The 17,428-nt window shown below is 53.8% G+C and overlaps 2 protein-coding genes across 2 annotated transcripts; both read right to left on the minus strand.

Moving 5' to 3' along the window:
- Positions 1 to 1,764: 1,764 nt before the first annotated feature.
- LOC126381684 (uncharacterized) lies at positions 1,765 to 4,113 on the minus strand. The gene has a single exon (XM_050031140.1). It carries the CDS (start codon positions 4,111 to 4,113, stop codon positions 1,765 to 1,767), a length of 2,349 nt encoding a protein of 782 aa, XP_049887097.1.
- Positions 4,114 to 8,941: 4,828 nt separating this feature from the next.
- Positions 8,942 to 9,901, minus strand: LOC126381685 (uncharacterized). The gene has a single exon (XM_050031141.1). The coding sequence runs from the start codon at positions 9,884 to 9,886 to the stop codon at positions 8,942 to 8,944; it is 945 nt and encodes a 314-aa protein (XP_049887098.1). The 5' UTR covers positions 9,887 to 9,901.
- Between the last annotated feature and the right edge of the window lie 7,527 nt (positions 9,902 to 17,428).

The raw sequence follows: 17,428 nt of genomic DNA on the forward strand, positions 1-17,428 counted from the left end.
CCAGTTCGGCCTGTTTGGCCTTGACCAGTTCCTCCTTCGCTTTCGCGAGGCCAACATAATGCCCGGTAGTGGGCGGTCTTCCTCTGCCGCGTTTGGCAGTGCTTTTCACGGAGGATACAGCAGTAATGATGGAGCTGGCGCACGATTCGCCACTGCTGTCTGCCTCCGGAGCACATCGCTTGGCTCGTCGCCTGCCGCCGGCAACGGAGCCTCCGTCGGAGTACGAGATGGCAGTGTCCATACCGGAACAGTCGGATTCCGACCCCGATATGAGCACCGCTGTCCTCTCCGGTTCCTTCCTCTGCCCTTCCGGGCCTTTCGCCAAGCTCCCTCCAGCTCTGGCCTTATAAGTTCTGGGGGGTGCATTATCCTTCAACCCTCGGCTCTTGCCGCTAAGAGCCGCTGGTTCCGGGTCCAAAATCAACCCACCCTTCTGTATCCCCTTGCGGGGCCCTTCGACTGCGTCAGAGCAGCCACCTCTATCAACACTAGAGAATAGGGCCGCCTCCGGATCGGTGGAATCCACAGGCAGTTCCGTATTCTCCCCATATCGCGCGCAATCTCTTCCATATTCATCGCCAAAGTCGTCTACAAGATCGGTCCGTTTATTCTGGGTGTATTTTAAATCTATTAAATTAACAAAAGGTTTTTTATTGGCCATTCTATTTGTTAGTCCCACGAGAATGAGGGAAATAAACGGTCCACCCGGGCAGTGCCCTCTGTACCCGGGTAACCCTAATCCGTCTGGGGGGTCGGGCGGTACCCCAGCGTTGGCCGCTCGCTGCCGGAGATGTCCTCTCCGCCACCTGTAACAGGCGCTTCACGCCGCGCAAGGCCCTAAGGCGCCCCAGCGTGAAACTTTGGAGATTTTTTAGTGAGGTTTACTCCTCTTGGGCCGGCCGGTTAAGGCAAGCACCCTTGGCCCTGACTGTGCCGCGAGACATGACCACAGCAAGTCAAGGTAACAAGTTCGCCCGACAGTGGCCGAAGCCTGTCCATCAGTCGTGCATTGACGACCGATGAACCTGCCGCGCGTAGGCGTTTCCGCCTCCTCCCCTTGGATTTTTATAGAGGTTGTCTCCTCGCGGCCCCCTCCACTCAGTGTGGAGGCGGCCCCCGTTCCTGCGACCCCACCAAGTGCAGGTTTACGGGTTGCCCGACGGTGGCCGAAGCCGTTGCCCGCCCAGAGTTATCTGAGCGGACCCGCCGCGCGTTGGGTTCTTCTTAGCTTCACTGTGGAAGTGATATGGAGTAAGCGGCATTTCCAATCACTTCCACAGCTACTGAGCCCCCCCGCCACGACAAGGCGAGAACCCATTGGGGGGGAACCTAACCTAACCTAACCTAACCTAACCTTTTTTTTTTTTTTTTTTTTTTTTTTTTTTTTTTTTTTTTTTTTTTTTTTTTTTTTTTTTTTTTTTTTTTTTTTTAACGTTGGGAAATGCGTTACGCATACCACGCCGCCCGGGGGGACGACGTGGTTATGTGGGACTCCCCGGGAAACCCGGTATACCCACTAAAACCCAACGGTGTTCCTCCTCGCCGCCATGTGGCGGGGATGCGGGAACGCAATTGCACACAACCGCGTCCCCGCCGGCGGATGCCCTCTTGGGCCCAGCGCCTATGGGGGCGCAACAAGCGCCTCCCCCTCCGCCGAGGGCTGCCCGGAACACTTGGGCAGCCCTACAGCACGGGACCTATGTTGTGGACGGCGGTCCCCCGACCACCGTCCACAGGTCCCCGTTAGGGTGGAGCTGGATCCGTTTATCCAACGGTATCCATCCGCTCCACCCCGGCCTTCTTGGCCTTGGCCTTGGTCTTATTGGCCTTGCGTTTCCCTTTCGGTTTAGGGACGCTCATTGGGGCCTGGTTTCCCGGCTTGTTTGCCGCGGAAACACATCCTGCTCCACCGATTGCGTGCGTCGCCGGCTTGCCCGCAGTCTCGCAAACTGGGCAGTGGGGCTCGGCATCACAATCTCGTGCCCTGTGGTTCGGTTGACCGCAGCGGAAGCACAGTTGGCTGCGGTCGAACTCACAGGTGCACTTGACACCCATGTGGCCCGGCTCCAGGCAGCGGAAGCACCTCATAGGTCTTGGGCTGAGGAGCCTCGCTCTTGCCGTGGTCCACCCGACCTGGACCCGGCCGGAGCCGGCCACCTTTTTGGCCGCGGTGGCGGGGCAACTTACCCAAAGGGAGCCGTCTCCCCGCGGACCGATCACGATCCTGCCACACTTTATTGCGTCGGAGGAGCACCCTCCCTCCTTCGCAATGGCCTCCGCCACCTCAAAGGCATCGGCCGAGTCGTCCAGCCCCGTGATGCGGATTTCCGCCCGCTTCACAGGCCTGGCGACCCGGACCGCCTCAGGGCTCAGGACCTCCCTAAGCTTCCTGGCCAAGGAGTCCGCCTTCTCAGCTGAGGCCTCACCCCCGACCTCCAGCATGCGAGCCCCGGTCGCTGTCTTGCGGAACCCCAAGCTGCCGATCCCGAGGTCCGCAAGACGGACACGCTGCTTGGCGTCTGTGAGGATCGACGCATATGTGACGCCCCTCTCTTCGGCCCCTGGAACCAAGGTGAGCGTCACTGCAGCGGTTTTGGGCGTGCGGAGCCTCACCTTCGCACGCGCCGTGGACTGGGCCTTTGGCGGCTCTTTGGCCGCTTTGGCCGCCTTGGCCTTAGCCTTGGCCTTTCGGCCAACGACTGCCGTCCACGGCAGCTCCTCCGGGGCGGAGGCAGGCTGACGCCGTGCCTCTGCTGCCTCCTGTGCAGCCAGGCTCTTCTTCTTGCTCTTCCCCTTCTTTCCCGAAGAAGGGGGAGCAGAAGAGACCTGGCTGTTCGTGGGAGCCTCTTTGGCGGGCTTTGGCTTTGCGCCTGGCCCTGCCATGGGGCGGCCACTACCGCTTGCCGAGGCGACCGGGGCCCCTGCTGGCGCAGAGTGAGCAGGGTCTGCCTTGGCGCCTCTAACGTCCGCTGCGAGCGGAGGTCTCCTACGCGGCTCCGGGAGGAGACGGTCTTCGATCCCGGCCAACCGAGCGTTCAGCATATTGCCGAACATCTCAGCGTTGGCGCGGGCTGTCTCCTCCAGTATCTGCCGGAGGCTTGACTCCGAGCTCTGAGGCTGGGAGGGTCGCTGCCGCAACTCTTGCAAGTCGCGGCGCAGATCGGCGACTTCCCTCGTGAGCTTGGAGTTAGCGGCCTCCAGCCGCATGACCTCTTCGGACATCGTCCGCTCCCTAATTTGGGACACGGCCTCCTGAATGCCCCTCACCGCATCCTTTAGGGCCCGGACGTATGTGCCCTTCAGTTGTGAAGACTTCGTGGCAACCATAGTTATGGTCTCCAACGAAGTCTTCACAATGCCGGCTAACGCAGCGCTCGTCTGCTCCTCCTCTTGAGTTCCCAAGTGGGGGCTGGGCTGTAAAGAGGCCCTAGCCTCCCTCAGGTTCCGGGCCATTCCGGCCACCTCTGCTTCCGCCTCAAGCCGCAGACTTTCGGCCAGCTCCTGGTTGTATGCCGCCCTGGCTGCGGCCAGGCCGACATACTTGCCAGTAGAGGAGGGGCGGCCTCTTCCCCTTTTGGATCTGTGGCCCGCCCCCTCGAGGGGCGACCCAAGCGAATCCGTGTCTTCCGCCTCAGGGTCCGACCGGTTCCTTTTCAGGAACATCCTTCTCGATCCCGACATCTCCGACCCCACCGTCACCATGCTAGCACAGGAGGAGTCGTCCGAGTCTAGCATTGACTCATCCTCCCGGCCAGCGCGCCTCGCGGTGACAGGCGAGTCGCAGCGCGTTAGCACCACGCTCAGTCGCCTCTCTCTCTCGATTTCGGGTGCCCGATCCCTGCCGCTAAGGATCGGCCTCCCGAAGTCGTCTTCTCCCTCGTCTGTCCCCTTACAGGGACGAGTGGCGCAAGCGCCTTGGCCAGGGCGCTGCAGCGCTTCCGGGGTGGTGGATCCCGGTTGCGCCACAGTATGCCCCGCGAACTTAGTGTTCGCATGAAGGCCGGTTACCAACTGTGCCTGAGCACGCCTATTAATTACTCCCGTTCCATCATCTTTTCGCCCTATCTTTCTCAGCTCCGACGCATCGACTGTATTAGAATTGAAATTGTCCATTTTTAGTCCCACGAGTATGGGGGAAAGGGTGGTCCATCCGGGCAGTGCCCCCTGTACCCGGATAACCCTAATACCGCTGGGGTGCGGGAGGTGCCCCAGGGTTGGTCGCTAGCTGGCGGAGAATACCCCCTCCGCCACCTTCCGGCGCCCCGACGCCGCGCGAAGGCCCGAAGGCACCTCAACGCCGGGACTTTGGGGGTTTTTTATTGAGGTTGGCTCCTCTTGGGCCGGCCGACCAAGGCAAGCCCCTTGGTCCTGGTAGGCCGCGAGACATGTCCACGACACCTAACCAGGATAACAAGTTTGGCGACGGTGGCCGAAGCCTGTCCGACGGGCATGTATTCATGGCCGCCGAACCCGTCACCGACGGCGCCAAGCGCCCTCCTCCTCCGGGTGGATTTTTTAAAGAGGTTGTCTCCTCGCGGCCCCCCCCACTTGTGTGGGAGCGGCCCCCACGCCTCGGAATACCGAGGGTTGCGGGTGGCCCGACGGCCGCCGTGCAATACGAACGACCGCCGCGCGCAAGGCGAAACGCCTCCTCCCGGCGGTTTTTTACAGAGGTTGTCTCCTCGCGGCCCCCTCCACTTACGTGGAAGCGGCCCCCGACCCTTTGGCGCCCCACCACAAAGCGCTAAGGGTTACGGGTTGCGCAGCAGTGGACTTTGCCACCGCCGCGCTGGATTCTTCTTAGCTTCACTGCATCATTGGGCTAAAGCGGCACCCGCCGATGCAGCTACTGAGCCCCCCCGCCACGACAAGGCGAGAATCCATTGGGGGGGAACCTTTTTTTTTTTTTTTTTTTAACGTTGGGAAATGCGTTACGCATACCACGCCGCCCGGGGGGACGACGTGGTTATGTGGGACTCCCCGGGAAACCCGGTATACCCACTAAAACCCAACGGTGTTCCTCCTCGCCGCCATGTGGCGGGGATGCGGGAACGCAATTGCACACAACCGCGTCCCCGCCGGCGGATGCCCTCTTGGGCCCAGCGCCTATGGGGGCGCAACAAGCGCCTCCCCCTCCGCCGAGGGCTGCCCGGAACACTTGGGGAGCCCTACAGCACGGGACCTATGTTGTGGATGGCGGTCCCCCGACCACCATCCACAGGTCCCCGTCAGGGTGGAGCTGGATCCATTCATTGAACGGTATCCATCCGCTCCACCCCGGCCCTCTTGGCCTTGGCCTTCTTGGCCTTGCGCTTCCCCTTCTTCGGGGCGCTCTTCTTCTCCGGGGCCTGGTTCTTTGGCTTGTTTGCCGCAGAAACACAGCCAGTCCCCCCGATCGAGTGTGACGCCGGCTTGCCCGCAGCCTCACACACTGGGCAGTGAGGCTCGGCGTCACAATCTCGTGCCCTGTGGTTCGATTGTCCGCAGCGGAAGCACAGTTGGCTGCGGTCGAACTCACAGGTGCACTTAACCCCCATGTGGCCCGGCTCCAGGCAGCGGAAGCACCTCATTGGTCTTGGGCTGAGGAGCCTCGCTCTTGCCGATGTCCATCCGACCTGGACCCTGCCGGAGCCGGCCACCTTTTTTGCAGCGGTGACGGGACAGCTCACCCAGAGGGAGCCGTCTCCCCGCGGACCGACCACGACTCTGCCGCATTTAACTGCTTCGGAGGAGCACCCTCCCTCCTTGGCAATCGCCTCCGCCACCTCAAAGGCGTCAGCCGAATCGTCCAACCCTGTGATGCGGATTTCCGCCCGCTTCACAGGCCTGGCGACCCGGACCGCCTCGGGGCTCAGGACCTCCTTTAGCTTATTAGCCAAGGAGTCCGCCTTCTCGGCTGAGGCCTCACCCCCAACCTCCAGCATGCGTGCCCCGGTTGCGGTCCTGCGGAACCTCAAGCTGTCGATCTTGAGGTCCGCAAGACGGACACGCTGCTTGGCGTCGGAGAGGATGGACGCGTACGTCACACCCCTCTCCTCCGCCCCCGGTGCCAGGGTGAGCGTCACCGCTGCAGTTTTGGGCGCGCGGAGCCTCACTTTTGCGCGCGCCGTGGGCTGGGCCTTTTGCGGCTCCTTCGCGCCTTTGGCCGCCTTAGCCTTGGCCTTGGCCTTTCGGCCAACGACTGCCGTCCAGGGCAGCTCCTCCGGTGTGGAGGCAGGCTGACGCCGTGCCTCTGCTGCCTCCTGCGCAGCCAGGCTTTTCTTCTTGCTTTTCCCCTTCTTTCCCGAAGAAGGGGGAGCAGAAGAGGCCTGGCTGTTCGTGGGAGCCTCATTGGCGGGCTTTGGTTTTACGCCTGGCCCTGCCGTGGGGCGGCCACTGCCACTTGTGTGAACGACCGGGGCCCCCGCTGGCTCTTTGGGAGCAGGGTTTGCCCTGGCAGCTTTGGCGTCTGCTGCAAGTGGCGGCCGTCGACGGGGTTCCGGCAGGAGGCGGTCCTCAATGCCGGCCAGTCTAGCGTTCAGCATAGTGCCGAACGCTTCGACATTCGCCCGAGAGACCTCCTCCAACAGTTGCCGGAGACCTGGCTCTGGATGTTGTTGAGCTGGTCGCTGCCGCAACTCCTGGAGGTCGCGGCGCAGGTCAGCGACCTCCTTCCTCAACTGGGAGTTCGCGGCTTCCAGCCGCGTAACTTCATCCGACATTGTCCGGGCCCTGATCTGGGACATTGCGTCCTGGATGCCCTTTACGGCGTCCTTCAGGGCCCGAACGTACGTCCCCTTAAGTTGAGAGGACCTGGTGGCGACCATCGTAATGGTCTCCAGCGAGGTCCTCACAACATTAGTTAGGGCAGCGGACGTCTGCTGCTCTTCCTCCTCCTGAGTCGTTGGTTGGGGGCTGGGCTGTAGAGAGGCCCTAGCCTCCCTAGCTCCTCGAGCCACGTCAGCGACCTCCGCTTCGGCCACAAGCCGGAGACTCTCCGCAAGCTCCCGGTTGTATGCGGCCCTGGCTGCGGCCAGGCCCACATACTTCCCGGTAGAGGGCGGGCGTCCTCTCCCTCTCTTCGATCTTAGAGCGTCCCTTTCAAGGGGCGACCCAGCCGAGTCTCCCGAGTCGTCCTCCATGTCAAGGTCTGATCGGTTCCTTTTCAGGAACCGTTTTCCGACCGACAACTCTGACCCCACTGTTACCATACTAGCACAGGAGGAGTCGTCGTCCGAGTCCATAGACTCCTCCTCCCGGCTAGCGGGCTTTGCGGTGACTGGCGGGTCGCAGCGCGTCAACACTACGCTCAGTCGGCGCCCCTTCTCGACTTCGAGTAGCCGATCCTTGCCGCTAAGGATCGGCTCTCCGGAGTCAACTCCCTTCTCCTCTGTCCCCTTCCGGAGACGGCTGGCGCAAGCGCCTAGGCCAGGGCCCTGCAACGCTTCCGGGGTGGTGGTTCCCGGTTGCATCGCAGGGTGCCCCGCGGACTTAGTGCCCGCTTTGCGGCCGCAAATCGTCAGTGCCGGAGCACGCTTTTGTTTTCTTTCTCCTTCTTCTTCTCCCATTCCTGCTTCTCTGCCTCCTCCTTTCAGCTCCGAAAATTCGGCTATATTATATTTTGAAGATTCCATTTTTAGACCCACGAGTATGGGGGAAAGGGTGGTCCATCCGGGCAGTGCCCCCTGTACCCGGATAACCCTAATACCGCTGGGGTGCGGGAGGTGCCCCAGGGTTGGTCGCTAGCTGGCGGAGAATACCCCCTCCGCCACCTTCCGGCGCCCCGACGCCGCGCGAAGGCCCGAAGGCACCTCAACGCCGGGACTTTGGGGGTTTTTTATTGAGGTTGGCTCCTCTTGGGCCGGCCGACCAAGGCAAGCCCCTTGGTCCTGGTAGGCCGCGAGACATGTCCACGACACCTAACCAGGATAACAAGTTTGGCGACGGTGGCCGAAGCCTGTCCGACGGGCATGTATTCATGGCCGCCGAACCCGTCACCGACGGCGCCTCGCGCCTCCTCCTCCAGGTGGATTTTTTAAAGAGGTTGTCTCCTCGCGGCCCCCCCCACTTGCGTGGGAGCGGCCCCCACGCCTCGGAATACCGAGGGTTGCGGGTGGCCCGACGGCCGCCGTGCAATACGAACGACCGCCGCGCGCAGGCGAAACGCCCCCTCCTGGCGGTTTTTTACAGAGGTTGTCTCCTCGCGGCCCCCTCCACTCAATGTGGAAGCGGCCCCCGACCCCTTTGGCGCCCCACCACAAAGCGCTAAGGGGTTACGGGTTGCGCAGCGATGGACTTTGCCACCGCCGCGCTGGATTCTTCTTAGCTTCACTGCATCATTGGGCTAAAGCGGCACCCGCCGATGCAGCTACTGAGCCCCCCCGCCACGACAAGGCGAGAATCCATTGGGGGGGATTTGGGGGGGAACCTAACCTAACCTAACCTAACCTAACCTAACCTAACCTAACCTAACCTAACCTAACCTAACCTAACCTAACCTAACCTAACCTTTTTTTTTTTTTTTTTTTTTTTTTTTTTTTTTTTTTTTTTTTTTACGTTGGAAAATGCGTTACGCATACCACGCCGCCCGGGGGGACGACGTGGTTATGTGGGACTCCCCGGGTGTCGCCACCCGGTATACCCACTAAAAACCAACGGTGTTCCTTCCCGTCCACGGTGTTACCGGGACCCGGGAATCGCCGAAGCATGCTTCCGCGACCCGGTGGTGGATGGCCTGATAGGCCCCATCTCAGTCAGGAATGAGTGGCGTGCGGGGAACACGCACGCAACGCCAACTCGAGCCAGATGGTAGGAACAGCAGACTCCCCCGAGTCTGCCGCCCGTGGCTCTTACGGTGCGAGGCACCGATGTAATGCCCTCTCGGGTCTTATCGTCCCAGGGTCTCCCCTGTTGTGCCCTCCTCCCCTAGTCCAGGACACACAGGGAGAGACCCGCATCAGTGTTAGGGCGGAAGACGGCCGACATCCGCCCGCCGTCTCCGCCCGGGTCTCCTGCGACGTGCAGGGTCGGTGGCAGTAGCCTCCCTTTCCCGCTCCGCATCCTCTTTGGATCGAAGGACGGTTTCACAGAATGTGAGAACCGCCTTCCACGACCTCTCGCTGTCAACCATGGCCTGGACCACAGCAGGCAGCGAAAGGTCGCGCCCCACAACGGCACCAAGTTCTTGGCGCTCTGTCGCCCAGGCTGGGCACGCCTCAAGCGTGTGCTGGGCCGTGTCTTCTGGGCAGCCGTCGCAGTGATGACACTCGGCGGTCGGCTCTCTTCCGGCTACAACATGCAGATACCTCCCAAAACAGCCATGTCCCGAGAGGATCTGAGTGAGCCGGAAGGTCATCACCCCGTGTCGCCGGTCCAACCACTGTCGGAGGACTGGACGAACTGCCTGAATGGTTCTCAGGCCCGCACTAGGCTGTGCCAGCCTTTCCTCCCACTCCAGTAGCAACAGGCGGAGTATTTCCTCCCGCTGCGCTTCCACCTCGCGTGGTGCTGGCGTGTCACCCCGGCCATGCGCCTCCTCCCGCCAAAAGTATATTGATGAGAGGGCTCTCGCATCCAGGTCCCAGGGTAGAGATCCAGCCAGCACCCGCGCCGCCTCGCAGGAAATCGTCCGGTAGCCCCGTATCACCCTGATGGCCATCGCCCTCTGAGCTGCATTCAGAAGGGCGATATTCTGCCTCTTCAGGGTGTTGGCCCATACTGGGGCTCCATACAAGGCCATGGAACGGACTACTCCCAAATAAAGCCGCCTGCAAGACGCCTTCGGCCCACCCAGGTTAGGCAGGAGATACCCGAGGGCACCTGCCGCTCCGAGGAGCTTGGGCATCAAGCGCTGGAAGTGGGCGCGGAACTCCCACCGACCGTCCAGAACAAGTCCGAGGTATCTCATCGTTGTCTTTAGATCGATGCGAGTTCCGCCCACCACTATGTGCGCTCCGGCTGGTGGTGCATTCCGAGGCCCGTGGAAGCACAGAGCCTCGGATTTATTCAGGGCCACCTTCAGGCCAAGTCGTCGGATTCGCCCGACCACATGGGCCACACCCGCTGTGGCGAGTATGGCAGCCTGCCTGAAAGTCGAGCCACGTGCTGTGACCAAGGTGTCATCGGCGTAGCACGTGAGCTCAACTCCTCTAAGGTTAGCGCCCCGGAGCACCCAATCGTACCCGATGTTCCACAGGAGTGGTCCAAGGACCGACCCCTGTGGGACACCGCAGGACATCGGCTGTCGCCCCCACTGCTCTCGTCCTGGGAACACGACTGACCGGTCCGAAAGGTACGCCGAGACGATTCGCCTTAGGTACACGGGCATCTGGTGGTAGCGCATTGCCTCCTCGATACAGCCCCAGGGCAGGGTGTTAAAGGCATTGGCGATGTCAAGTGACACCGCCAAAACCACCTCGCGTTGGGACACGGCCTCATCACTTATGGCCTTAAAACCTAACCTAACCTAACCTAACCTAACCTAACCTAACCTAACCTAACCTAACCTAACCTAACCTAACCTAACCTAACCTAACCTAACCTAACCTAACCTAACCTAACCTAACCTAACCTAACCTAACCAGTCTGCGTCTAGCGCCCATCGAGAGCGGACGTGCGCACACCGCCTCTCCCTTGGGTGACTTTGGTGACTTTGGTGACCTCCGGGTTTAGTCACTTCGGTGACTTGGGCAACCTGGGTGACTTGGGCAACCTGGGTGACTCTGGCAACCTGGGTGACTCGGGCAACCTGGGTGACTCGTGCAACCTTAGTGTACTTGTGTGACCTCGGGGACTTATGTGACTCCGAGGACTTGTGATAACATATCTTTGTGACGTGAGTGACCTCTGTGACGTGAATCAGTGAATTACCCCTGTGCCTTATGTGTTGTTGGTTATCTAAGCGACTCTGGTGACCAGGTGACCAGGTGGTTACCCTGAGGACTTTGGGGACTTTTACCCCCGAGAGTCTGGCTCGGGTGTCTGGACCACCCTGAGGCTCGGATGACTCGGTGAGTTTTTTCTATATGGACTTATGATCATCTCTTGTTACTGATTGCTGCTATTTGTCTGCAAATAACCATCAGAATGTCTGACGTTTCTTGCTCACAACCGCGGTCACCTAGTCAGGCGTCAGTGCTACTCTCGGAGGAGGAATGCCTCGATGATTTCTCCTCTGCCAATGATGAGGGACCAGACAACATGGGCAACTTTAAAACTGCCATTCAATCCAAATGTGAGGCTATCATATCTAAAATCTGTGAAGGCAAAAGTGTCACCAAGGCGAACAAGGAGTAGATAGTGGCACTTGCCAACCAGATCAAAGGTCTGACCGAATCTTTCTGCTCCTCTACCACAACTCCAATTGCTAAACCTGGCCCCATCACATTTGATTCAACCACTGTCACTGCTATCAAAGATGCTCTTAAGGAGGAAATTCAGCATACCATCAAGTCTGAAGTTTCCAAGCTGCAGAAGTCCCTCGAACACACTCAAAAACCTCTAAAAACTTATGCATCTGCTACAAAAAGTTCAGTGCCGAATAAAACCAAAATACCTGTCAACAAACCTGCTATCATCATCAGCGCCAAAAAGGATGTCTCCAGCCCAACTGAAACGCTTCAAGCCTGGAAAAAGAGTGTATCATTCACCGACACCACCTTCGCTCCCGCAAACACAAAATTCATCTCAAAGAATAAAATACGAATAGAGTTTGACAAGCCTGAACATGTTGACATTACGCTACAAAAAATCAATAATCCCAATTGCGAAATCACCGGCGAAAAGTCCAAGAAGCTAAAACCTATGCTTATCCTAAAAGGAATATCTGAGGATACTCCTTCTGAGCGCCTCACTGAAATTATATACAGACAAAATGAATTCATCAATAATACATCTAAAAATCAAGAGGACCTACAATTCCGTTTCAAACGTGGCAACAAAAATAATAAACTCTACAATGCGGTCTTCATAGTTGCTCCCCACCTCTGGAGAACAATTATCACCTCTGGACAAATCAACGTTGACCACCAACGAATTCACGTTCAAGAATACTCACCTCTTCTCCAATGCTATAAATGTCTACAATTTGGACATACCCGTAGTAGATGTACCAACGATGAAACCATCTGCTCGCACTGCTCTTCATCCACTCATGATTTCAAAGGCTGCCCCTTCAAAGGAAATAAAGAAAAGGCTAACTGTCACAACTGCTCGCTCCACCTGAAAAAATATAATGGCACCAGTAAAACCGACCTTAAACACAGCTCCACCTCCAATGCCTGTCCTCGTATTGTTCAACTAACAGAAAACATAAGATCCCGTATCGATTATGGATAATAACACAACTTCTCATAACAGACAATCCTCGAACTCTCACCTTAAACTTCTTCAAATTAACCTAGGACGAGGCAGGAACGCCTCACATGAACTTTTTGTATACCTCGATAATCACAAAAGTGATATCGCTTTTATCACCGAACCCTACACAGGCAGCGACATTCTAATGAAGAATATACCCGGATATTACACTTACCAGTTTCCTTCACAAACACCCACGAAGGCAGCCATCCTGATTGGCAATTCAAGACTTAGCACGCTCGGAATCAATGAATACTCAAACTCTAACCTCTGCATTGTCAAAATTAATAGCGAAACCAACAAGAATATATACATTATATCCGTTTACATTGAACCCAAAATTGACCAGAATGACACCCTTCGCAAACTGGAGATCTTTTTACAAAGAACTGCTGGATCTAGGCACATCATCTGTGGAGATTTCAACGGCTGGCACACCATGTGGGGCTCCAGTAAATCCAATCGCAGGGGTGAACTCCTGTACAATATCATTCTTCAAAACGATCTTACCATCCATAACGAGTATTCCAAGCCTACCTTCCAGACCATCACTCACGGCAAGCCCAGAACATCAATCATTGATCTCACCCTCACCAGCGAAACTCGACCCATTCGCATACAAAACTGGAAAATTCACGACAATATCTGCCCATCTACCGAACACTTTGCTATTACCTTTGATCTGACTCTCGGAGCTATTCAGCTATCTAAAAATATAAAACTCTCCACTTTCAAATATGACACCTCTGGTATTAAATGGCCTGATGTCCTGGAACCTTTTAAGAAAGAGATCCAAAAGCGCTTTGACACCAATGCCGACGTCAACATTATGAACAAAGAAGAAATAGAGCACTATATACTAAGACTTACCAACGCCATCCAGAAGTCCTGCGATAAGATCTTCCCACGTCCAGCCGGTCCTCCTCAGCGCATTCCCTGGTGGAACGATCATCTGAAACAATTAAAACAAAAAGTTATTAGCAATCATCACCTATTAAACAGATATTCACGACGTAAACATCCCATAGACCACCTCATTGCTGAAAGGGAACTGCTGCGTAAGGAATACTCGGATGCTATCTGTGCCGCTTCCACTGAAAATTTTAGAGAATTCTGCAACAAACAAAAAAAGGAAGACGTCTGGTCTGTAACAAACAGGATCATTAAGACACGCCCACTAACTCAACCTCCTGCGACTCTCAAACTTGACGATGGCACCTACACATCTGATACCATGGATACTGCGAGAGCTCTAATCAACAAATTTTACCCTGACGACACCATTGATCAAACCAGGGAACAGCTTCATTTACGAACTATTATGCCTCAACCACTGGATACTCCTCCGGAACCTCCACTAACTACCATCGAGATTCTTGAATGTCTCAATCAAATGAATCATAAGAAAGCCCCTGGCCCTGATCACCTCACTTCTGACATATGCTTACAATTTGCCAAATCATTTCCTGAAGTCATAACAAATCTCCTAAATAGATGTCTTGCTCTCGAGTACTTCCCTAATACCTGGAAAATAGCATATGCCAAGATTATACCTAAACCTAACAAAGCAGAATATACAGAACTCTCTTCATTCAGACCGATTGGACTTATTAACGTGTTCGGCAAACTATTTGAAAAAATTATTATCAACCGGCTAATTCATCATACCAATATAACCAATACTTCATGCAATAGACAATTTGGCTTCAAACAACAAACCTCTACCGTATCCGCCATAAATAACGCTCTAGAAATTATAAATCTTGCTAAAAATCAAAACGAACATGTCATTGCAGTATCTCTCGACATCAAATCAGCTTTCGACCATGCTTGGTGGCCTGCCATTTTTGCCAGACTCCGGGCTATCAAATGCCCCAGCAATCTATATAACACTTTACTCAGTTACATTGACAATCGTCATGTCTACATCAATTTCGCCAACTGCTCGGTCAACAAGAGAATGACCAGAGGTTGCATACAGGGCTCTGTATGTGGCCCAACCCTTTGGAATCTCATTCTTGATCAACTTCTTCTTATCAACTTACCGGATGGATGCCACTTGCAGGCGTATGCCGATGATGTTCTTCTCATCTCCCACGCTAAAACCATCTCTGAAATTGAACACAAAACCAACTCTGTTCTATCGCAAATTAGCGACTGGGGACAATCTGTTAAACTCAAATTTGGACCGGATAAGACTCAAGCTATAGGTTTTACCAATAAATCCTACAAATGCAAAATTCATATGGACGGCAAAACTATTCAATTTACAAATGATATTAAATATCTAGGAGTTGTTATCGATAAAAGACTAAAATTCGTCAAACATTGTGAATACGTCATCGAAAAATCTAAAAAACTATTCTTCAAGCTAATCACCTTTGTACGACCCACCTGGGGAGTTCATTCCGATAACATCAAAATTATTTATAAACAAGTCGTCGAACCCATCATCTGTTACGCTGCTAGTATCTGGTACGGCGCACTTGACTATAAATACATAGTCAAGCGTCTTCTATCCCTTCAAAGGTTGTTCTCCATCAAAATTGTACGCGGTTTCCGCACTGTTAGCACACCTGTCTCTATATCAATTGCTCAACTGACCCCTCTACATTCAAAAATTCGTGAAATAGCTGACATTGAACTCTCCAAAACCAATAAAACATCCAGATTTCTTCCTTCCGACTTACCGCTTGAAACTCCATCTTCTCCGCGCAGTCTACTGCACCCTTCACTTAGGACTGGCATCACTTTTAAAGAAGTCACATCTGAAAATGAAATCGAACCTTATCTTAGGGACAAAGATACTACCTTCATCTACACGGACGGCAGCAAACATGACGATAGAGTCGGCGCTGCGTATGTAGTAGTTAACTGCGATAAACTCAACATCACCAAAAAACTAAAATTACATGACTGCTGTTCTGTATATCAGGCCGAGCTCCTGGCCATTGATAGAGCAGTCGAATGGCTTGTAACCAAAAGGATCAATAAAGCTATAGTCATATCTGATAGCAAATCTGGTCTTATCGAACTTTCCAACCCTAACAGTACCAACCGACTGGCTGTGAATATTCACAGGACACTTCATCTTGCTGGGTCGCTAGGACTAGATATTCGATTCCTCTGGGCTAAAGCTCACATCGGCATAATGGGTAACGAGCTCGCTGACATTGCAGCAAAGTCTGCTGCAGAACTACGCAAGGCACCTGACTATGTATATATTCCTCTCAGTTACATTAAATACAGAAACTCACTGATTTCCATACAATCAAAACATGATCTCTACAACACATGCTCACCACATATCAAAAAGTTACTTCCTACATACGAGGATCTTACACATTTCCTCTCTATAATGCAACCTAACTTTGTCATTACGCAGCTACTTACCAACCATGGATTCCACAAAGCTTACCTGTATAGATTCCAAATCACCTCTGATGATGCATGCCCTTGCGATGGCGTCACTCCGCAAACCCTTGAACACTTAATTGAACAATGTCCCATATTTAATAACACACGACATCAACACACATCTACTTCCCTTGACGCGGACCCGTTCAATATATTAAACATTATTAATAAACCATCAACAACAACCACATTCTATATACACATTCAAAAAATAATTAATAGTTTAAAAAATATTAACGCAACATAGTATAACACACTATTGCCAATTGGCACCCGGACTTACGTATTTTGCACCCATGCACTCATCGTGACTTATGACTTATGTAACTTATTACTTGTGACTCGCGGTACTGGTGACTTGAGTTGCCTGGGTGGCTTGAGGGACTCGGGTGACCTGAGCGACCTGGGCAACTTGCCTGGGTAACTTGGGTGGCTCGGGGAACTTTGGTGACGTGGGGACTTGGGTGACTTGGGTGACTTGGGGGACCCGGGTGACCTGAGTGACTTGGGCGACCTGCCTGGGTGACTTGGGTGACTCGGGTGACTTGGGTGACTTGGGTGACTTGGGGGACCCGGGTGACCTGAGTGACTTGGGCGACCTGCCTGGGTGACTTGGGTTACTTGGGGGACTTGAGTTACTTCTGCTCGGATGACTCGAGTAACCTGCGAATCTTGCGAATGAGTGACTTGGGATGTATTTTGCTATGACAAACCAAATCGGTGTTGTTGTCCTGCTGTCACTAGTGCACTTATTGCACTAATAAGTTTTATACCATATATACACATATATATCTTCATAATAAAAAAAAAAAAAAAAAAAAAAAAAAAAAAAAAAAAAAAAAAAAAAAAAAAAAAATATATATATACATCATATAAAATAAGAACCCACATTGCAACGATCCGTTGCTTCAATCCGCTCATGTACTCACCCACACTCTTACACAACACAATACTAATACTTAACAATACAGTTACTCTCACGCCTTCGGGACCAGAACACACATGTTATACAACTCACACCACTCAGCTTAGTAGGATGGAGTATTCCATTAGCTAGTCCTACTTAGCGAACAATCACTCTAATACACTCTCAGAGGGGGTTTTAGTGGGTGAGAGTCCCACATAACCCAGCTACTTTCCCGAGTGGCTGGGTATGCATAATGCATCTCCCCCTCTATAAAAAAAAAAAAAAAAAAAAAAAAAAAAAAAAAACCTAACCTAACCTAACCTAACCTAACCTAACCTAACCTAACCTAACCTAACCTAACCTAACCTAACCTAACCTAACCTAACCTAACCTAACCTAACCTAACCTAACCTAACCTAACCTAACCTAACCTAACCTAACCTAACCTAACCTAACCTAACCTAACCTAACCTAACCTAACCTAACCTAACCTAACCTAACCTAACCTAACCTAACCTAACCTAACCTAACCTAACCTAACCTAACCTAACCTAACCTAACCTAACCTAACCTAACCTAACCTAACCTAACCTAACCTAACCTAACCTAACCTAACCTAACCTAACCTAACCTAACCTAACCTAACCTAACCTAACCTAACCTAACCTAACCTAACCTAACCTAACCTAACCTAACCTAACCTAACCTAACCTAACCTAACCTTCTGCTGGACCCTCTATTGAAGGGATTAGAGGAACGTGGGCATAC

Source organism: Pectinophora gossypiella, unplaced genomic scaffold, assembly GCF_024362695.1.
Source record: "Pectinophora gossypiella unplaced genomic scaffold, ilPecGoss1.1 Pgos_82, whole genome shotgun sequence".
Taxonomy (NCBI): Eukaryota; Metazoa; Arthropoda; class Insecta; order Lepidoptera; family Gelechiidae; genus Pectinophora; species Pectinophora gossypiella.

Coding starts and splice junctions, on each gene's coding strand:
- LOC126381684 (XM_050031140.1), bottom strand. CDS start 4,113: ATGGACAATTTCAATTCTAATACAGTCGATGCGTCGGAGCTGAGAAAG.
- LOC126381685 (XM_050031141.1), bottom strand. CDS start 9,886: ATGAGATACCTCGGACTTGTTCTGGACGGTCGGTGGGAGTTCCGCGCC.